General features: G+C 33.3%; 2 protein-coding genes across 3 annotated transcripts; both read right to left on the bottom strand.

The window, feature by feature from the left end:
- Positions 1–3983: 3983 nt before the first annotated feature.
- On the bottom strand, positions 3984–6150 carry LOC147411343 (NAC transcription factor 56-like). 2 transcript variants are annotated; one of them, XM_086447601.1, is made up of 3 exons: positions 5859–6150; positions 5586–5740; positions 3984–4900 (listed from the first exon to the last, which is right to left on the bottom strand). In XM_086447601.1, exons 1-3 carry the CDS (start codon positions 6040–6042, stop codon positions 4427–4429), a joined length of 813 nt encoding a protein of 270 aa, XP_086303727.1. In that variant the 5' UTR covers positions 6043–6150; the 3' UTR covers positions 3984–4426. The 2 variants fall into 2 exon arrangements, with proteins under 2 accessions (XP_086303727.1, XP_086303719.1); XM_086447593.1 differs by having other exon boundaries at positions 5433–5740; positions 5859–6146.
- Positions 6151–16706: 10556 nt separating this feature from the next.
- On the bottom strand, positions 16707–18298 carry LOC147411342 (NAC domain-containing protein JA2L-like). The gene is made up of 3 exons (XM_086447587.1): positions 17983–18298; positions 17623–17891; positions 16707–17511 (listed from the first exon to the last, which is right to left on the bottom strand). The coding sequence occupies exons 1-3, from the start codon at positions 18158–18160 to the stop codon at positions 16936–16938; spliced, it is 1023 nt and encodes a 340-aa protein (XP_086303713.1). The 5' UTR covers positions 18161–18298; the 3' UTR covers positions 16707–16935.
- Positions 18299–23510: the final 5212 nt, after the last annotated feature.

The following is a 23510-nucleotide window of genomic DNA, read 5'->3' as shown; positions in this document are numbered from 1 at the left end:
AGGAAGATCGAAATGTCTAAAGCACACTTTTTCTATGGTGGCAATTAAAATTGTCAATATTAGGAGAGGTCAATTATGAGAATCTATCCACCAGGGGTTAATTGAGATGCCAAGATTAATTGGGTTTGCTCTACAGGTCATGACTTCAAATCTCTATATGCCTCTCCACTAAAAAGGTGATTATTTAATTGATGTACGTGTACAGAGTGAGATGTTACGTGTAATCCGTCGAAGCAAAATAAAAAATAATAAATAACTAATGAGAATCCTAATAAGATTCACATGAAAATTATGGAAATAAATCCTAGCTGGAAGCAAACATTATTAATTTCTATCAAAGTAGATCCTCGTCGGATCATTATCTTAAACTTCATGAGAAAATAATCTGGTGTATAAAATACTATCTGATAGTCTATTACCATTCTCTGTAGCTTTGAATAATAGATTACATTCATAGTCAACAAATTCAGCGAATTACTGGATAATCACATTAAATTGTGTTTTTTTTTCCTTCACATGATTTTTTAAATAAGTTGTGACTTTTTCAAACTTTGTGATTCAATCACAAACTTCACGATTAAATTGAAAACAAATGACAAAGGGGTATTTCGATACCATTGATTTTAATAATCTCTGGTCTGTCAACCAGTTCAGTAAAGTTTCAATTTGAATGTTGCCTTTTGAACTTTATAGAGAATCAATTGTGTACATTTCCTAAAATTTATTAAGATTTATGAAATTTTGTTAATGTATGGGAAATGAAATTTGGGTTGACATGGGCATTTTAAATTTCCACTTGCTTCCGTATTTATTTCAGTTGTAATATGGGATTATACGTTTATGAGATTTGACTCTCTCTCTCTCTCTCTCTCTCTCATGTAGGTGATCAATGAACGAAAGGAAGATCATCGTCTTCTTCCTTATAATAAATCCTTTAATTTATAAGACAAATTGGAGAAAAAAATATTTTAAGAAATAAACTTTAAACTTCAATTGATTAGTGATGCAAAAGTCCATTACAAGTAAATTTTCATAAATTAAATAAAGCTTTAGAATTTGTATAATCTGACCTTAATTTGTATTATATTATTGTATTTATTCAAAATTTTAAAAATTAAACCCTCATAGAGATCATCCTTTCTGCCCATTCCAAAACTTCTAATCCTAGTTTACAAACCACATTGAATAGAAACGTGGGCTAGAGTCTCTCTAATAGAAGTTCTTTGAGTGCGAACTATTTGACCAACGTTTTATCTTACATGGGTTAAAAGTTTTTGAATAGGCTGATTTTTTGTGAAAATGTTCTTTATGATGAGAAGATTATCTTCACAAAAAATCAATCCATTCTAAAACTTTTAACCCCATTAAAAGTGATTTACAAAAAATGAACGATCCACAATTCCTCAACTCATAGACATAAGGCTAACAAAAAGATTATCCTTACCAAAAATCAACGCATTTTGAAACTTCTAACCCATGTAGGCTAAAACGTTGGCACCTGAACAAGACCTATTAACATGTTTTGTAAAATGGGATTAGAAGTTTCAGAATGAGTTTTTTTTTTTTTTGTAAGAATGATCTTCTAATCATAAAGATTATCCTCACAAAAAATCAGCCCATTCCAAATCTTATTTATCGATATATATAAACATGTTTTGTAAAATGGTGGTAAAAGTTTCGGAATGAGCTATTTTTTTTTTTTGTGAGGATGATCTCTTTATTATAGAGTTCATCCTCACAAAAAATCGGCCCATTCCAATCTTTTAACACCCACCCTCAAATTTACAAAACACATTGGATATATAAATAAAATACAAAATATCTCCTGCACGAGGAAATAGTTTTTTGCTCACAGAATCCTTGATCCAGGAATCACATGTATTGAATGGTATCCTCAATTTACAAAACTACCCATGTTAGTTACAAAAGTGCCCTTGTTATGCTTGATGTGATAGGCATTGGAGAGTTTGTGAGCCCTACACAAAAAATCACTCCTCACATGAGATTGGAATAGTCGTGGGTGGTGTCAGTTTTTCAATGTAACTAATAATAAATTAACTCAAAATTCACTCGTTGACGTAGATGTATTATAGAATCATATATCTTTTTTTCTTGTGTATCCCAATAAATAATCTAGGGCTCTATGCACAAGCCAAGCAAGCGAGTGGACCCTTTAGATATCTATCCCAAATGACATCATGCAAATTAATTTTGTTCTCTTTCTCAAAAATGGGAAGTGATTAAATTTTATAGTTTAAGATGGGATTCCTCTTGTTGGAGAGATGGGGCCCATTAATTGTCAACACTAATACGTGCGGCAGCCCATGCTATCAACACGTGTGACCTGCATCGTGGAATATACTTGCAAGTTCCTATCAGTCGTAGATTGAGAACGACATCACTAACAAATATCTAAAATTTGGGGATAAAATCAAGGCTCTTGTCATGACAGGTAAGGAAATAACAACTTGCAATTAAAACCCCCATGAGATTTCTCTGCAAGTATCTCACCTCTGGCATCAACAATTGAAGGACTCTAAAAATGAAATAGGAAAAGCAAGTTTCTTGCAATTTCTTAAGGGTGTTTTACATAATGGAGAAAAGTTTTTTTTTAATCATGTAATTAGATACCATTTTAAGATATTTATGTAAATGGTACAACTATGCAAAAGCTTAATTTGTATTGTCCTCAATGTAATTTTGCATTTAGGGATATTTATGAAAAAGTGATCAACTTTTAACGAATTTGCAATTCCTGCTCACTATTCTTTTTAATTATCAAAACATGAACAATAACGAATTCAGAGGATTTTAAAGTGACTAATTGGAAGTAGTCACTTTAAACCTGCAAAATTTTCACGTAAAACCCGTGAAATAGGCACTTTAAAACCATCGAATTCATTACCGTTCTGATTTTTTTAACGAAAATATGATCATTACTCTTTTGATTTTACAAAAGACTAATGATAATTTGACTTGAAAATTTTCACTCAGTTGACATGGCAAGTACATAGAACTGTAGATCTTTTTCCTTGTGTGTCCCAAAGGAAAAGATCTATGGTTTTGGGCACTTGCCACATCGACCGAGTACTGACCAAGTTAGAATATCATGACTCTTTACAAATGAAAATTTTATTTATTGTTTTGGGGGTATATGAGGTAGAAGGGTAAATTACTATTCCGTGATCAACTTTTGACCAATCTACCATTTGGGCTCATTATTCATTTGAATTACCAAAACATGAATGGGCAACAAATTGAGAGGGTTTTAAAGTGACTATTTCGCACGTTTGAAGTGAAAATTTTGCAAATGGAACGGTAATTGGTTAAAAGTTGATCATGCTTTTGTAAATATCTCAAGGTAAAATTACATTGAGGTCGATACAATTATCCATTTACATAATTTTTAAATAATTAAATCTTAACTTTTGTGTATGTACTTTAAAGTCGTATATAAGAAAATATGAATACTTCTATCCATTTATGTATTTTCACCTTTTCTTTATCCTTAAGTTTATCCTTATTACAAATTTATTTTGTTTGTAAGAAATACGGTGGCGGGGGCCATAACAATGGAATCAGTACCAAAAATAGAGATACATAAGAAGTGACGCCTATGGTTAACTATTTCTCACAACGAATAATAGAACAACACACATAACGAATAATAGAACAACACACTTTCGATCGAGACCAATTATGAGAAGGTGATTGTTTGTCAAAGCCAATGGTGGAAAAACACTTAATGCGATCAATCTCAATATGAACCATTCAAGTGCTTTGGATTGGAACCCATGTCTCACCATGCTTACATTCGCAATCCGATTTTCCATTTTTCGATCTATAAGATGTACTACCTTACATATGAATCATATATATTATTATTCTATTAGAAAATGCACTCAGAATGGTTTCTTTCACACAACTAATTATATTATTTCTAGCTTCTTGACTTCTTATTATTTCATAAGAAGAAGAAAGGATGAAATCAAGAAGCAAGATGTCTTCATCATCTAGGGTTTCTTCATGGACAAATCAAAAGAATTATCCCCTCAACAACAAGTCATGAACATATTTAGTAGCTTGGACATAACCCTCAGCATCAATTTATTTACATAAAATCAATAAAAGCTTAAAAATTCTAAAATAGGTATTTATATACCAGAATTGATTGGAGACTCTAGATCATAGTATTATCCCCTTGTTTTCTGTATTTAAAATATATAATTAACAGAGAAAATAATGGAGCCTACCCTTTCCTTTTTCTTGTTAATCTGACAAATAGAATGGTTTCTTCTACTGATGATCCTCATATGATTTGTTTCTGATCCTGACAAGTGGCAGACTAGGGGGAGTTTTTGGCTTGGATTGTCTTGATTCATCATTGTTGTATTTTATAACCAATTTCTCAACACTGGAAACAATACTAAGTATTCCAATTCATATCTGGAATTTGGTATGGGTACCGAAAAAACCCGTCACCCATAGACCCATGAAGGATCTGGTGGTGGAAAGGAGATGTTTGAGGGATCTGATTAAGAAAATTCGCAATTGAATTGTTTCCGTTGGTTTCGTCGCCATTGCTGATGTTGTGGTTGGCCTGTAACATTCTCTTTTCTGATCGAGGTGTGTCGCTCCTTATGTCATTCCAATAAGGAGACACTGAGGTGCAGTTGAGAGTGTCTGTTAAGAGCCCTTCAAATGGATTCTCATTGTTGTTTTCAAGTGGCCCACCATAATTTATAGCCTTCGGCTTCTTCTCTTGCAGATTCTGTTCACCTTTAATTGTTGTGGTTGGCAATGGTGAAAGCATATCGCCGATGGAATCTTCCTTGTCGATCTCCATTGGTATATGGGAATTGTTCTTCTTGTAAATCCGGCATAAAACCCAGTCATCGAGCTGCGAATAATATATATAAAAAAAAAAATCATTAAATCAAATTTATTTGATTAATCATTAATCACAATGTTTAAATTAGGGTAAATTACCACTTCGTCCGCTGAAGAAAGCAAAATTCTGATTCTGATACACTGTCCATTTTAATTCCAAAACATGTTTTCCAGCGAGATTGTCACTTTTATAATCAACGATCTTGCTGAAAAAATACTTGTGATCTCGCTGGTAATTTATTAACGAGATCGTCATATTAAATTAGAATAACTACCTGCGATCTCGTCGGAAAATATGTTTTGGGAATTAAAATGAACAGTGTGTCATAATTGGAATTTTTGCAAAAGTTGCGCACATTTTCGGAATTTTCTCTATAAATTAAAAAAACATGGGTGTGTCATGAGATTTTGAAGTTTTTCCTGTAGAATTAATCATAATTCTCACAGTTTCAATTCAAAAACATGGATGAGTCTTGAGATTTTGAAGTTGTCTAGTAATTAGATCATCTTGTAAATTAAGATATAAAATAAAATTTAATTACTCTTAAGGAGTTCTTCTTGTTTGCTATATTGCTGCCATGAAGCTTCTTGCTACTATTGTTATCGATGAGACGATACTCGTGCATAATCCAATTTGTTTTGATTCCTTTAGGGGGCTTTCCACGGTAGAAGACGAGCGCTTTCTTCACCCCTACCTTTTGAGTTCCACCAGAACTTAAGATAGGCTTATCAGTTCCTGTTGCTTTCCAATACCCAGATGTTGAAGCTCGGTTAGGCCGTGCACCGTTTGGGTATTTTCGGTCTCTAGGACTAAAGAAATACCATTCTTGGTCCCCGAAACTCGCCTTGCCTAAAAATTATCACAATTCAAGAATAACATAAATCTTTAATACATGTATTGAGAGAGTACTGATTTTGCAATTTTGAAAGAATAATTAAGGACTAATTAATTAGATAAAACTACCAACCTGGGAGTTCCCATGGATCAAACTTGTATAGATCAATTTCGGTGATGATCTTAAGGGGTAGGGGATCTGAAGATGCTTTTTTCTTGAGGTAGTGAATGATGAGCTCTTCATCTGTTGGGTGGAATCGGAAGCCCGGTGGTAGTTGTGGCTGTTTCGAGCATGACGACGAATCTGTGATATCCATGATGTACTACTCCGATATTGTATCTTTTTTCTTTTTTCAAACTCTCTAACCTTTGCTTTTGTGAGAATTAGAATTGATGATTAAAATGTTTCAGAGAGGTGCCCAGGCTTTCTTTTAAAGGGGTTAGGTAGTGACATTGCTTTTTAACTGTGTGTGCGTGTGTCAAAAGACTCTAAATTGATTAGTTAAAAGTTGTGGACCAGTGGTACATGGAAGGTTTATAATCCTGTTTTAAAACGACAAAATACAAAACACAAAACTCGGCTAGACTCGATCACTCGGGCGCTTATCGAGTCGAATCAACTTGATGACTCAAGTCAAATGAAGGAACAAATACATTGGTTATTCGTAGCATCTATGCCATTGCACTTTGACCATCCAATACGAATTCCATGATTGTGGATAGAATCATTCCAAAAACAGAAGTTTCATGGCATCATGATTCCAATTTGTGCTTCCCAACTGAAATGAGAAAACCTCCTCCCACCTCATATATTTCTTGTTCATATATGCATTCTTCAAGGTTACTTGACATGAAAGCCAATAACAAAGTCTACTAAAAGGATATATGTGTTCTCATTGCTACACTCCAAATATCTTATTAAGAGTAATTGGGTTTTCATTGGACGTGTCAAGTTTTTATTTGTGATTTACTAATTCTTTGCACTAATGATGTGTCGGCTGGGTAAAACTAATTCACTATATGATTGAATCACCTGACATGATATATAAATATCTATATTAACTCACAAGTGGAAGTATGCATAGATGGTATATATATGACAGTAAAGACTAGCTAACTCCTTTGTTTAATAATAGTATGTAGTTAATCCCGAGGGGTTGGCTCAATGGTAATTTCAAATCGATAAGCGGTGAATATTTGTAGATCGTGAGTTCGATACCTAGTATGAGTAATAATTTGTCGGGGCCACCAGAAGGGCACACCCTCGCTTACTTGATGCGTGTGATGTGTGGGCATTGCACGTACCCGCGAAAGAGACCCACTTGCCTTGGCCCAACCTATGGCTCGCCCGGTCCCACTAGTCGAACATAAGTTCAGATACCCCGTCATAAAATAATAATAATAATAATAATAATAATAATAATGATAATAATAATAATAATAATAGTATGTAGTTATAGTACTCGACCGTTCATAATCGTTGGAACAATCCAAGTGTGAGGTTAAAGGAATGGCTTGTTCTCAAGGGTTAGAAGAATGAGATATTGCATTTGAATCACATCAAAATAAGATCCATAAATATGTAATTAAGGCCTAAGAAGGATAAATTGAGGATGAAAAGGTATTAGTCTCATTCGGAATCTCCAATTGGCACAATATCCAGAACAAGAAAATGAGTTCCCTTGCTTTTTTAGGTAGTTTGAGAAGATTAATGGAGTGATATTTCGAAGTGTTATTCTCAAATTATATTTTACTAGAAGGTGCGATGTGCAAACACACATGTATCAGAAAGGTTTATTTGTAATGAATTTAAAATATTAATCAAAGGATTTTTAAGATTAGATAGTTAAAAAAGGTTTTTTTTTTTTTTTTTTTTTTAATTTTGAAAACTATGCAACATGATTATACGGTCATACCTAGGTCTTATTTCCTTGGGTTTTTATTGAAAGGACCTCGATTATATTAAATTTGAATATAAAAGTGAGGGCATTTATGACCACCCAAATTTTGGTGCCAAACCACTTAATTCCACAACACCTTCTCTCATTATAATAGTAAAGATGCGACTAATCCTAAGGATTGCGAAGATCAATTTGCGTCAACAAATCCCACTTTAAAAACTGGATAAAATTAGAGAGATTCTATTGTCATACCAACTTTTACTAATGTTACCCCAAGATGTGTGTTAATTCTTTGGTGATTTACATATAGGAATTAGGATAGGTTAGCAAAAATTGGTGTGGGAATAGAATCTCTCTAAAATTACCTATGCCACGGTTTTTACCAAATGGATAAGGAAATGCAGGTATTTTATCCTACACTTCCTTTGACTATGAGAGCTCCATTTCCTTTAGATAGAACCTTCTCAGATATTTTTCTTTTGATAAAATCTTCTCAGATATTTTTCTGTTCTTTGTCACTCGTGACCCCTCTATAAGTCATAATTTTAAAACTTGGCTAGACGCTCATAAGTTGACTTGAATGAGCCGAATAAAATTTATTAATTCATAAATATTTAAAAATTAATTTTTAATATTTTAAAAGAAATAAAATAATTAGTTTTTTGATCTCCACAAATATATTATCTTTATAGTAAAATAACAGGATAGAGTTTTTTTTTTTTATATTTGATTCTGTGCATTTAAAGTTGACTCGGTCAATTTTCTAAGTTAACTTGCCAAGTTGGCTCTATCGAGTTATAGGGCAGAGTCACCTCGGAATCTGATTGAGTCAACTCGATCAGGTTTTCATGTTGACTGAACTAACTTTAAAACTATATATGCTTTAATAAGCCTTTAAACTTTATTTCTTTCGACATCAAATTTGAATGAATGGCATGATACCACGTGTACGTGTTTAATCATGTTGTCCACAATTTGCTCTTTCCTTAACCAATCATTCTAATTTTAATACACATGGCGTTATGTCATTAACTCATCAACTTATCACAACTTTTGTTTTTTAGATCTAATCTCTTTTTAAAACTTGAGAGACAAATAAACGAAAAATACGACACACACGTAAAGCTTACTTCCTTTTAACGGGTTTGGCATAATCACAAAATGCGTGACCCTTTCACACTTGACGGAGGCTCGCTAGTTTGTTAGACGTTATTTTCAATACTTGACAAAGTATCGTTAGTTTGATACATTAATACATCAATTGTGCTCTAAAACGAACTTGGGGGCCCATCCATTTTTAAAAGGGTATTTTAGTGAAATTGTTGATATAAATAAGGTTAATCTATAGGATTCAATTAACCTAGGCTCGGACCACAATGGACCTGGCCTACACTCATCGGCCTAGCCCAACTAATAAATTGGCCCAGACTTGGGCATCCAAGCAAGATCCTACTTGAATACCAAACAATCCATTTATGGTTGGAACCTGATTTGCTTCAGGTGTTCTAATTTCCATCTTATTTTAACTGTTTAATTTTTAAAAAACTCCTCTCAGATTCTATTTGTCTAATCAAGTTATTATTTCTTACTTTTAGGAGCAAACCTATGTCTCATTCATCATCAATAATCCCTTTTTTTGCGAATCACTTTTTTAAAATTTCAATAATCATCACCAAGTGATCTTACTATCTCTTTCAATTAATGGGTAATGGGAATTGAGTAGGTATGTCTTTGACGATGCTTTTCTAAAGTACAACTCCATGCCAATGTGACACCCTCCAATATATAAATGGGATGCCACAGTAATGGACTTTATATATGGATGATGATTATTATCAATATGGTAGATATTTCTCGATGATGTTAACTATTCAATCATGGCCTTTAATATTTGAGTCGTGATTTTTTGGCACCCCTTCTGACACATGCCCCCTGATGTGGCGTGGGTTAAAACCATTGATTTTCCTTGGGATACACAACTGTTATGATCTCATACAAGTATTCTACTACCAGTCCAACATTTCTCCCATCTCGATCAGATGTCCTTACTCCTCTCATCATTTCTTTCGAGTTTAAAAAAAAAAAACTATAGACCAATTATCAACTTGGTTTAGGTGGGGAATTTCAACTCACATAACTAAATCTTTATCCCACTTAAAAGGGGTATAGACAAGGAAACAGATCTTTTGTAGTGTGTTTCTCTTGTAGTTCTTATCAACGATCGAGGGTGTGACGTGTCATCAAGACAGTTACATCTAATTATTTAAGAGTTTAGTAACTGTCCATTTTCAAACACTTGATTAAAGTAAAGATATATATATTTTTTTTTCAAATCAAATTTAAACCATGAATTCAAGAGGAGTGTATTGTTATTTTTCTTCAATGTGATTTTCTATGGATTGTAAAGTAAGAACCACAAGAGAGATTCGTCACAACGGAACTGCTCACAATGGGAAAGGGAAAACGAAAAAAAGTCACTGGAGACTACCATCAATCGCAATATAATTGAGGTCTTACGTTGTACACGATACATGTTACGCACATGTAGATGTAGGGAAATAAAAAGAGTACATAATCTTCAATTCCATATCTCCATATTGACCCATCAATAGAATTGTAGCCATCACGGCACTAGGCTTGCCTTTCTAAATAAGTACTTTGTGGGACTAAGGATAAGAACATTTGATCTTAGCTCCAAGGATTCACTGTCTTATGCAGAATCTTTATTTAGGTACAACCACTATGCTTGGCACCAATTATCTTTATTATTATAATGAGAGGATGTATGGGGTTCATTGCTAAAATTTGAATGGTCATAAATGCCCTCACTTTTACATTTAAATTTAATATGGTATAAAAAAAAATTGAAGAAATTGCAGTATGACTATCTAAAGAACTGTTATTGGCACTCTAATTTTTACTTATTACATCCCAATTCTTTAAATTATTTATCATACTCTAATTAAATATTAAAACACACTCTTCAAACATTACAAAGGTTTTGCTCAATTATGGTCTTAACAATACAAAACATTATAACATTCATTCAATAAAATTTAGAACTTGTTTACAATTATGATTGGGGTCATATAAAATCCAAAACCCCTAAAAAAAAAAACGTCTAGCAAAAAATTGAGAGAACTTCTATCGTAATCATTTGTACAAAATTTTCCTTAGTTAAGAGTCCATAAAGGTGATTTGGTTGATTTCCAACATTTGGGTAATATTTTGATGGCCAAGTCAATTGTTTTCAAGATCAGTATTTTAAAATTCATACAGAACCAATAGTAAAATCAGATTCGACTTGTTTTTAACAAAATTAGTTCAATTAGTGAACTCTTGCTTTTATGAATTTTACTATTGTATGCAAATAAAGGAAGATAAGTTAAAGAAGAAAAAAAAAGGTATAGATGTTTTTAATTCATTTAATAATTATGTAAATTGGTCCAATCAATTTGATAAATTTCCTCTTTGATCATTGGTTCAATTTTTAAAATATTGTTCGATATTAAACTTATGAAAGACCATGTGGTCCAATCGCTTGAAAATTTTCCTCTTCAACCATTGGTTCGATTTTTAAAACATTGTTCAAGATTAAATTTATGAAAGTACCTAAAATAGAGGCAAAGACCACTAGATCAATGTAAAGTTCCAATTAAGTCAACATTATCGATTATCTCTATAATAAATACATAGGTTAATATTCAATTAATTATCACATTTATCATATTGCTAACTTTTATGACAAGTAGAATTTTTTTTTTTTTTTTTTGTAGAATCCTCATCTACACCTTATCTCAATTGCTGGGGTTAATAAACGTGAATCCTATTCTATTATAATATTCTCTCTCTCTCTCTCTTGAAACGAATTAGTTAGCAAACTGTCACATTCTCATAATATGTTTTTCATGTTTTCTCTTACTAAATGGAAGGATATAGTACTCTATGTTTCCTTTATAATAGTGATTGTAGATGAAGTAATTAATAATAAATTAGCTGACAGATAAGTGGGTAGGTGAAGTAATAAATTAAAATATGTAAAAAATTCAAAGTAATAATAATAGTCTTATAGGATTTATATTTAAATACTATATTGAATGAGGTCTTATTCTAAATAATAGATTTATCATAAGTTGAATAATATTAATGACTTTGATTATTTAAATAGCACATTAAAAATAAACAAGTCATGAAAAAGGTGACTAGGTTAGTGAATTAACTATATTATTTTGTGACAATTATATTTATAAAATTCAAATTATAAGGATATTGATGTATTTAAATAAAATATTTATGATGGTTATGACGATAAATAAGAGGATTAGCATTAAGTGAAAAATACTTAGGATCCGTGTGATTACAAATCAAAATGAGCGAGAAAATATTTTACCTTGGAAATTATAATTTTTAGGTGTATGATTACACATTTTTCCGAAAATTCTTTATTTATCAAAAGTAATTTTTTCCCTAGGTGAGAATATAATTTTTCACCCACAAAAAAATGATTTTCCTACCTTGTAATGCTATTTAATCTCACCACCAAGAAATTCATATTCCCTAGAAAAGAATTCCATGGAATCATATTACAAGCCCTCTTTTTGTTTCTATTTTTAAGGCATTAAATAACAAGAACTTAGGCGTTTATATCTGGGTTGCCTAAATTGAAATTTTAGTTGTTTTTATTGGGGGTGCAAGTTAATTTGGTTCAAACCAAGAACCGAACCAAACCGTATGTTTTGGATTGGTTTGGTTCGATTTTTATTGAGTACGGTTCAGTTTTGGGTTTTAAAAATGAAAAACCGATAGGTTCGGTTCGATTCTCGGTTTAGACTTAATAAAAAACCGAACCAACCCGAAAACCGAATCATTAATATTTTTAAATATAATATAAGTTTTTTTTTTCATTTAAAAAACCCGAACTACCCTACCCTCACTACCTTCTCTCTCTCTTAGTCGTCTCTCACAACTGCGGGCTGCGAGCTACAAGCTGCCTTTTGCTAGCTGCACTCAACTCCGGCGGGCGGGCGAGCGGTCGCTCTCTCTCTCTCTCTCTCGCAACTGTGGGCGTGTGGCTAGGGCTAGCGGCTGTGAACTCTCTCAACTCCGATGGCCAACAGGTCGCCTCTTCATTTCTCTCTCTCTCTCAACCATGGCCCAACCTTCGAGCCAGATCTCTCCTCCTCTAACAAATGAATTCGACATCATCATTCCAACCATCAGAAGCCTCGAATTCTTGAAGTAGTGGAGGCCTTTCTTCCAACCGTACCACCTGATCATCGTTCAAGATGGAGATCCAACCAGAACGATCCGAGTCCCTGACGGGTTTGATTATGAGTTGTACAGTTGAGACGATGTGAATCGGATCTTAGGACCTAATGCCATTTGCATCTCCTTCAAGGATTCGACTTGTCGTAGCTTCAAATTTCTTATTTCGAAGAAAAAGTATATTTTCAGTTTTTCACCATCGATGACGATTGCTTTGTGAGTTGACTCTTTAAATATCGAGTTTTAACTTTTTACTTAGTTTTGAATCGGTTTAGTTCAATCGAGTCAACCAATTTGAGATTTCTAGCTGTGATTTACGGTTTAGGGTACAAGAGGCAGAATTTTTTCCATTATTTTTTCCCTTTCTTCAATTGACTATCTCCATCTGCAATTGCTAACGAAGGCATTTTCCATTATTTTACTGATTAATTGTGTTTTTTTTTCAACCCATGGAACCGAACCGAACCAAACCGAATTAAGGTCGATTTTGGTTGGTTCGGTCTTAGATCAAATCGGTTCGGTTCTGGTTCTTATATCATGGAACCGACCTTGGTCAGTTCGGTTCTGATTTTGCTCTAACCCGAACCAAGTTGCACCCCTAGTTTTTATGGGTTTAGATTGAACATTTCACTACGTGAAAACTTGAAAATTTAATGGGTCAAGGCATGAATTTTAGAAATTGAATTTCAATGGCCCAGAGCTAATGAAAATTTTGATGATCTCAAATTCGACAACTTATACAACCATTGAATTTCTCCCATCCTCCATTAATTTGACAATTTCAATCCATTGAAAAAAAGATTTCACATTGAAAAATTCAATGGCCTTGGGTAGTCAAGTATGGGCTTTTCTCACATTGTGTTGAACCCCGACCAAAAATGAAACCAAATCCAAAATTTTCAGATTTTTTCAATGCATGTCCAAATTTATATAAAAACTAATTTAACTTTTTATTTTAAAAAAAAAATCCTATTAAACCAAGTGATTTTCGTGATTTTGTTTGAACTCTTTGAAAAAATAATAACAAATCGAAGTGTTAGTTGAAGTAGAAGTTTGTTAAAAAGGTTGTTGGGTCGACATGGATTGTGATGTTGGCCTAACTAGACCCTAGCTTACCCTCTAGATTTCATGACGTAGATTAGATTAAATATATATTTTCCATGATCAAAGGTTTTAAAAATAAAAGTCACAAACTCACAAAGTTAAAAATAGAATCAAATGATGTAAAGTTATCTTTTTTTTAAATTTTATTTTTAAAATTCTTAAAATTGTATGATCAACCTCCTTGTCACATTCAATAATGTTTTTGAACGCTCATTTTTCTTCTTCTTCTTCATCATCAACTTTATGAATTGTAGAGAGAATTGGGGAGGGAATTTATTCTATTTAAACATTCTGAGTTTGAGTTGGGTTTGGTTTGATTTTTGTTTTAAGTTTCAGTTTGGGTTCAGTTTGATTTGGTTTCTAAGAGGTGAAACTGAGCCCAAACTAAAATGAATCGGTTCGGGTTGAATCAGATCTATTTTCAGATTATTTCGGTTTCAAAAATCGGTAAATTAAAATGTACATCCTTAACTACACTAATTTCCGAGATGAATAATCCATTTATTCCACCGAGTCAAATCTGGTCGAGTGTTCGATTGTCTTAGAAACCAAAGTTCAAATATTTGGTACTTGGCTGCCACGTACCACAAAAGACAAAGATTTGAAAGAAGACCAATGTTTGATTGTCGTTTTCGTTCTAAGAACCTTCATTTACGTCATTACGTGGAAGCTTCACCTGTCACTTTTAAAATTCTATTGTGTTTGTTTAACGAGGTTTATTCTTGAAAATGCGGCATCAACATCACATCACATCACATCATAGTTGCCAGCTCATCATTCAATTACGTCATTGCAAACGTCAACAAATTTTGTCGTTAGTTGCGCCGCAAAAGCATATGTGACGGCTAAGCATCCATGTCGATGCCACGTAAAGCAATGTGAACCGAAGTGGACTGCTTTGGAGGCTTGGAACTTATCTCTAGTACAAGTGGGCCAAGCCCATGATCAGGTTATTGAGCTTTTTCAAAACGTCCAAACGTGCAAATGGATTGGACGAAGACCTGTCAAAGATTTAGATGTGAACGGTGGATGGTGGTGGCCTTACAATTTAGAAGATTCCTGCCAAAATATCTAGATAGTTTGGTTATGGATTATGTACACATGGGCAGAATATTCCATCCATGATTCCCTTACTCATCAAAGTTAATTGGTTGTTCGTAAATAATTAACGATTATCATTCTCATCATCGTAATCTTGAAATTTAGTTCTTCTCAATCATATTTAGATTCACATTATCTCTAACTATATCAATCTACAAATTTTTGTATTATCTTCTTTGCCTTTAAAACCATTTAACTTGTAAAATGTTTGTAATTGTAATTTCAACAGTTCAAAATATAATAATAGACCATCCTGCAATTGAAGTTTATTATATTTTGGGATACATTTATATTTTTCATGGTATACATTAAATTTATATATATAAATTATTTATCTTTTCACTAATAACATTTTGTTCTTAATCTTCTAATATTTATTTTCATAACAGTCATGATTTTTTTATTCAAAAATTTTCACTCAATCTATACTTGATTGACATAGCAGAGACACAGAACGATAGATCTTTTACTTTGGGATGCACAAGAAAATGGTCAACAATTTTGTACCTTTGCCATATCAATTAAGTACAAATCAAGTGAAAATTTTCAAGTCAAAAATTCATTAACGATTTTAAAAATCATCTTTCACTTTAAAAAAAAAATAAATATCCATCTCCCAACAAAATCATTAGCGTTTTCATAAAGCATAGTCATCTTACTATTTTTGATAATTTGGTGATTGGAACGCACTGACACATAGCATATCTTTGATGCTATTTTTTTTTTTTTAAGGTGGCTTAGGACGTCCTCACACCTTACGAAGTAGGACTATTCCTTAAGGATGTGCATTGACCTCCTATAAGCCTTGCACGTCAATTTCAATTGAGTGGCATATAGAGATTCAAAGACACGGCTTGAGAATAAAATCCAATCGTTCTTACCATCTCAGTTAACCCTGACTAGATTTTGACTCTAATTTATTGGTAACATCTTTCTCGATCTTATCATCTATATATGTGTACAAAATGATTGGGACAACAAAAGTGGTGATTTCATATTAATTTCTTATCGGTAATTTTTACTGAACATTTTTTTTAAGGGCATTGCAATTATAATTGCACTCCACATATTAAATTCTGATCATATTTATTTTAAAATTTTGGAGTCCAACTTAATCTTAAATCAATTATTCAAATCCTTGGTGTTCCATTTTATTTTGACCAAGTTTAGCCCAAGGGGCTTTAAAACTTGAAAAATCACATGCTTGTTTGTATATTTGACCAGGGGGATGTTGCTAAGGTTGAAGGAATACTCGTAGAAACTTTAGATTGGAAAGTTGGTTTTACAAAACAGAGCCGACACACCAATCTATTGGTGTGGCGTTAGCAAAAATTGGTGTGACAATAGGAACTCTCTTTTAAAAAATACCCTTTTTATTTATCACCATTGCTGCTAAATCTTACCGTCTAAACAGTTCAAATTGATAAAAATTTTATTAAAATTCCACACATTGATTTTTTGTTTGAAAATATTATAATTTAATAATTATTTTATTTCGTCCCAAAGCGTTCTATTACAACAACAACAAAAAAAAAAAAAAAAAAAAAGAGATGGATTAAGATTTCTAATCAAAAATCAATTTCCTAATTTTCAACCTAATAATTCGTCACTTCAGAACCAAATGCAACAATGGCGGACACGTTACCAAGTATCCACTTAAGAAATATTGTAATCACAACAAGATCAACGGCACAGATTTCATTTCCATATCCGAAGGTTTACTTCAAATATCTACACCTAACTAGAAAACGTAGGGCACGTTTTTTCCCTTCAAAATCCAACTATCCAAAACACCCCAAAGAATTGCATATATTTACAAGTAAACCTACTCCCGTTTCTTCACTGCCCAAACAAGAACTTCCCTGAAACTGGATCAGTAAGGAATCTAAACCCAAACGGGTCAAGTGAGTCCGAAAAGGTCCGAGCGAACCCGTTCGAGTTCTGTTGATAGAAACCTGAGTTATTTTCAACTCGTTGAGTCCCAATTCCACTCTCGACTTCTTCTTCAATTGAGCTCCCAAATTTCTCCGACGGAGAGTCCATTTGATACATCGGTTGAACTGACGGAATATACACGTCATTTACCGGGTGTTGCATCGGAATCTGACTGTTTGATCTGATTTCCGGCAAAGAACTCATACCAGCATGACTTTCCCGATCGAATCTACCGGATCCAACAAAACCTAGATTTTGAAAGTTCAATTTCTCATCTGGTAAAGTTTTGACCGAATTCAATCGAGGTAGAGCGAAAGATCGATCTTCAATCTCTGGAAACGAGTGGAGAACATCGTCAAATTGGGAAGAAGTTGAAGAAGAGGAACCATTGCTGCTGTGTTCTTTGGTTGAAATACTCAATATAGGCTTTTGAGCTCCCGAGTTCTTCTTGTAAATCCGGCACAGAACCCATTCATCCAACTGAATTATCCAAAAAATGAAAATTTTAATACAAATTAAAGAAAAAAAAAAAAGATTAAATTTTATAAATAGAAACAGAACTAAATTCAAAAAATTAAATAATTTACTTACTCGAGAGCTCCCACTCTTCCTTGTGGACTCTGATAGACGATACTCGTGCATGATCCAATTCGTTTTAGTTCCTTTAGGAGCTTTTCCAATATAAAAAACTAAAGCTTTCTTAATTCCAAGCTTTCGACCTTCGCTTGTTATAATCTTATCAGTTCCAGTAGCTTTCCAATAACCAGATCCAGCAACTCTATTAGGTCTTGAACCATTCGGATACTTTCGATCTCTAGGACTGAAGAAATACCACTCTTTTTCCCCAAATACAGCTTTACCTGTAAATTAAACACAGATTTAGAACAAATTTTAACAAAAAAAAAAAACAGAGATCTACAAAGATGGAAAGATCCAAATCAGAATTCTTACTTGGAAGAACCCATGGATCGTGCTTGTAAAGATCTACGTCACCGATGATCTGTAAGAAGTGATGTCCGGCCACTTTCCGGCACAAATATTGAACTAAGAGCTCTTCATCGGTTGGATAAAATCGGAATCCCGGTGGCAACGATAGCTGCGAAACGGGATTTGTTTCTACAATTCCCATCAGTAAGTTTTTGAAATTAATCGGCGATCTTCTGTTCTATTTTGCGATCTTTAGAGCGAGAGACGACGGCTGAGGAACAGAAGAAGTGAGAAAATAATTTTTAGTTTATTTCTCTTTTTCTTTTTTCAAGTTCACGCCTGAAACTTGTTTATATAATGGTGATAAGTACGGTCATCCACCAAATTTCACTGGTCCCACACGTGTTACTCACTGTTATTAAACTGCCACGTACGTATTTACTTAGGTTCTGACGTTGCCGACCTTATCCGAATCTCGTGGACTAATCTTCTCGGTTCATGAACCGTCGCGTAAGCTTTTCAATGCGTATGCGGGAGTTTTCACACGTGGTTAAAACACGTCGGCTAAGGTTTGAAGATTTGATCATTGGTTAACACGTGTCGAGATATGATAGACACGTGTCGACTTTTATTCTGAAGTTCGTTTCGGAAAAAGATGGAGAAACTCCGGTTCGAAAGTGAAAGAGAGAAAAAACCACACACTTCCAAAAGGAGGTATTGTAACCGTGTAACGGAGTGGTGACACGTTGTGTGAGAATTTAGGGTTTCTTTCACTCATCGATGATATCTAATGTTATGTAGACGTTTATAGAAAGGTCTACTTGACACGGTATGATGGTGGGGTCAAAGTCTTGGGTCTTGAGTGTTGTTTTATTGCTTGAGGGAATGAGCAAGTCTTAGATTTTTGCATTTCGATTGAATTATTTGGTGAGTCAAAGTGTAAGGATTAGAAAGGAAAACTAGAGTTCATCATCACGTTCTACACTTTGGACTATGCACAAAATATTTAAATATAAGAAAAATTACTGCACACACGTCAAGATTCATTCCACGAAATTCTGAGATACTAGAGGATTCATGTCACTACTTCCAAGTCGGTAACAACACAATAATATATATAATTAGGATTGATAGTGTAGATTGCACGCCTTTCTATTTATAGATTTTCATGTGGATCTTTTGGTGAATGTTTTTTTATGTCACATTTTAACTGATTTTGTTCACTAGATACATCTGAGAAATTAATATTTTGTATTTAAAATGCACTCAAATAAATATTTTTTTATAAAAATACCACATGATACTTATTCCCAAAGTGTATTTATTATAGTTTAACGTGTACCCTTAAGGCAAATGTTGATAAGACTCTTAATTTTAATTTATTTTCAATCTAATTTATATACTAGTAATTATTTTAGTGAGTTTTGATTTAGTATATCTTTGATTTTATTTGAATGTTTATTTTCCCTTTGATTTGATGGATGTACCTATTCTACCAATTCATTTGCAAATATTCACTACGTGAAAACTAGATAATTCAAAAGAAAAATTAGATGAGCTAAGGTCCCACAAATTTTAGAAATTGATTTTTGATGGTTAAGGTATTGAATTTTTTTTTTTTTTACCTTCCCTAGATTCAATGGTTTAGAGTTATTGAATTTCTCTCATCGTCCATAAATTTGATGATTTTGACATATATAAAAAAATCAACAATGAAACATAATTTTACGTTGTGATTGTCCTAATTTTTAGTTTGAAGAAACATATATATATATATATATATATATATCAACTTAGTGTATATTAACATACAATAACAATTCCTCTATAAAAAATTGCATATGTACAATTTTATTTTAGTAAACATGGACAGAGTAAAGAATGATGACACGATCGGGTATGAATGGATAGCTAAAGACGAAAAAGGTGTTCATTTATAGTGCGTACGATACTAATTAACACAACATATATAAATATGGTTGAATTACAAACTACTTATCATGCTCTTTATATTGAAATTGAGAGTTGTAGAGGCAAAAATTAGCTCTACCTTGTTATCCTCTCTAACAAAAGATTTCTCATTTTCCTGTGGTTCTGGGAGGGTCTGCAATAATACCACTTCGACGCCTAAATCAAAATTGCTAGTACAAGTAGAATAGAGTATTTTTAGAGAGGATTTTTCATGCCTTTTTGGCGTGTTGCACCTTTGTATTTATGAGGATTTTTTCCCTTAGATTTTTCCGAATTTCCTCCATGATTCTCGTTCAAGTAGTTATACCCGTTTAGAGATTTGCCTTAATTTCCATGAAAGTAGTTACACCACATATTCCATACTTCACAAGAAATGTATGAACTCCACACCATTGAAGCTTGGTAAGTCGGCTTCTCTGGTAACTTGGACAATTGCCATGTGTTGCTTGTTCGAGAAATATCTTCCACAAGAATCATATGAGAAAAGGTAAGATGTTGTTTGAATCCTAAATTACGTCAAAAGAAATACAGGAAATGATGGAAATACATTCAATTGGAGAGACAGATAAAAAGAGATTCTAGATTATTTAGAACAATTTGATTTGAGCGTTGCTTGGTGAGAAGCTAACTAGCTATTGATTCCTTTTCAAAGATGGGCCACCATGGCATGTTTTGTATGTGCTTCGATTGAATTCACATCAGCTTGTCAATGAGTAATATTTTTTTAAAGTTTATCTTAATTTGTACTATTTCATATTCTCGATTTTTGATGATTATTTTACTAAATGGTGAGAACAACATAGTGCATGCTTACCAATTGTGGATGATTATTTTTTAACGCACTAGATAGCAACATGTGGCACAAAAAAATCTGAACCCCATAAAGAACAACATTCTTCGAGTCAAAAGCAACCCATGGGATTGTCCTAGATATAGAGGATCCATTGCAAAATTAGTTAAATGAACTTAGACATAATCCGAAAGGAGATACATTTCAATTCAGATTTCAAGTTGAAATAGAAAGGAAAATAACGTCAGCCAACGACTAGAAAGATTCGGGTTTTGACCTTAATAAATAGGGGAGGCAAAGATATAAAGGTTATTACTTTATACTGAAACTCTAGAAATTTTTTGTACTGGATTTGATTTGAACGTCAAAGGGGTGTTGTTACATGCACAACCAAAAGCAAAAAGATCCAGATCCGAAGTTTTAAGGAGAATCTCAAGGTAGTACAAAAAAATGCATCTACACCGATCATAAAATATAGAAAAAAAAAAAATTTAAGTTAAGTTTTAACAAGATTTAACCTATAAATAAGGGAGCGGTTCAGCAGCCCTAAAGTTTGCCAAACATTTTTCAAAACATGGGTTAGAAGCTTTGGAATGAGGTGATTTTTTGTGAGGATGATCTCTATGATGAGGAGATCGTCCTCACCAAAAATCAGCCTATTCCAAAACTTCTAACCGCATCAAAAGTGATTTACAAAAATTCGATAGTCCATGATTCTTCAATTTGTAAATTAGGATTAGAAATTTCAAAATGAGCTGATTTTTGGAGAGGATGATCTCTTCACCGTAGAGATCATCCTCACAAAAAATCAGTTCATTCCAAAGCTTCTAACCCATGTTTTGAAAAATGTTTGGCAAACTTTAGGACTATTGAACCGCTCCCTATATAAAAAAAAAATAAGGGAAAGATAAGTTAAAGTAGGGAGAAGTTCAAATTGATTATTCAACTTAGGCATTGGTGGCTATTTGAATGATACACTATCAATTTCCAATGATGAAGAAATGGTCATGATTGGAGATCTCAAAGTGTTAGTTGATTACAGAAATTTCAAGCCACAGCATTTTTCCCAGTCGTCATAGGGGAGTGATGGCTCGTGATTTTCAAAGTCGTGGCATGACAACTTTGTAAGAGTTTGGCATAGACTTGAGGACTAGATCTTAAGAATAACGTGAGGTGCCTTCTGAAATATCATACCATATTCGTTAAACAATCACAAACAGCTGGCGTCCCTACTAAAAATCCTCTCATTTTTCACATTTTTATCAAAAAGGACAATTTGACATTGAAAACTTTTCTTATTCGTTTCTATAATTATTTTAATATCCTCATTTGAGGTTTTAAAAGATTCTAGCACAGCGGACTGATAAAGGGATTATGCTTGTTATTGGCATGTTAACATGCGATGTACCATGTAAAACCCATTGTAGTAAACCCGAGTAGTTGGCCTAATGGCAATTTCGGACTGATAAATTGTTAATGCTCATAGGTTGTGAGTTTGATACCTAGTATGAGTATTAATTCCTCAAGGCCACCAATAAGGATGCACCTTCACTTACTTGATGCGAGAGTGTTGCCCGTGCCTCGGGACAAATCTTTGGACAAGACCATGGTCCCATTGGGTATAGGGATACCTGATAATAATTATAAAAAAAACATTAAATTAGGTTTCTCACACATGCAGGTTCCACATTTTCGGATATAATGGTTATAATTCTAGAATCCGACCTTAGTATAGGCCAAACCAACAAACTAGTTAGCCGAAGGCAGACCCATGGCCAACTAGTTTGCACATAAGAGTGGACAACTAATACATATTGGGGGGCCCAATAGGCTTGGGTATGATATAGTCCATTTATGTATCATGTGATCAAAAGCTGATATTTGGTGGGTAAATCCATCAAAGTTTTTGGGTCAAAAACATTTTATGGTTTTATAACACTTGTTGATCCTATTGGATTGAACTGTTGAAGGATCGGCTTCTATAAATCCAATCTTATTCTTTAGCAATCTATAAATATAAAATGCATACCAACCAATTGTCAATCAATAATGTAGCAATGAAGATAAAATCCATATTTATTTAATGATGACTTTTAAGCAAAATACTACCAATATTTCAGCCTGTGTAGGCTTCAATGATGGCATGGAGAGTTGGGATTTGGATGACTTTATAGCGAGGGAAACCTCCTTCATCTAATATCTTCTTCCATTCAACCTCAGGTCCTTTCTCTTCCTCCGGAAGTGTGGCTAATCATCACCAAATCAAGCACTAATCCAGTCTCATAAAAAATTCCTTCTCCTTCTGGTCGCAGCACAGCTTCAATTGGAGATAAGCGAATAGGTTAGTTGATTCCCTCGCTTGTTTGGGTACAATTCATGACAAATTTTCGATCATCATTGATGAAAATTGTATTTCCTTGGAGTTGGTGAAAATTTAAAAACATGATCTCACATAATTACAACACTCAAGATTAGATCTTTGTTATCGGTCCGGTCCCTTCCATCCCAGCTTATCAATCAAAAAGTCTATGAAAGGAGAGTGATCCTCCATCCAAAAGAGATGGAAGTTTGAGAACTAAAGCAAAAGTTCTCTCTTTCTCTCTCATGCTTTGTTGGCCTATTATAATTTGATCGTTAGATCTATAGGCTGGGGTGGAGCCAGTATTTTTCTCATGTGGGGGCAACCAAAGTAGAAAAAAAATTGTAGGGACAGTTAAGAGTGAAAAAAATAGTTGTTGGAATGATTAAGAATGAATTTTTTTTTGTGGGGGCAATAGTGTCAAATTTTTTT

Source organism: Akebia trifoliata, chromosome 1, assembly GCF_017979445.1.
Source record: "Akebia trifoliata isolate Shusen 1 chromosome 1, ASM1797944v1, whole genome shotgun sequence".
NCBI classification, from domain to species: Eukaryota; Viridiplantae; Streptophyta; class Magnoliopsida; order Ranunculales; family Lardizabalaceae; genus Akebia; species Akebia trifoliata.
The sequence above is the reverse complement of the archived record's forward strand: the minus strand, read 5'-3'. Positions and strand labels throughout refer to the sequence as shown.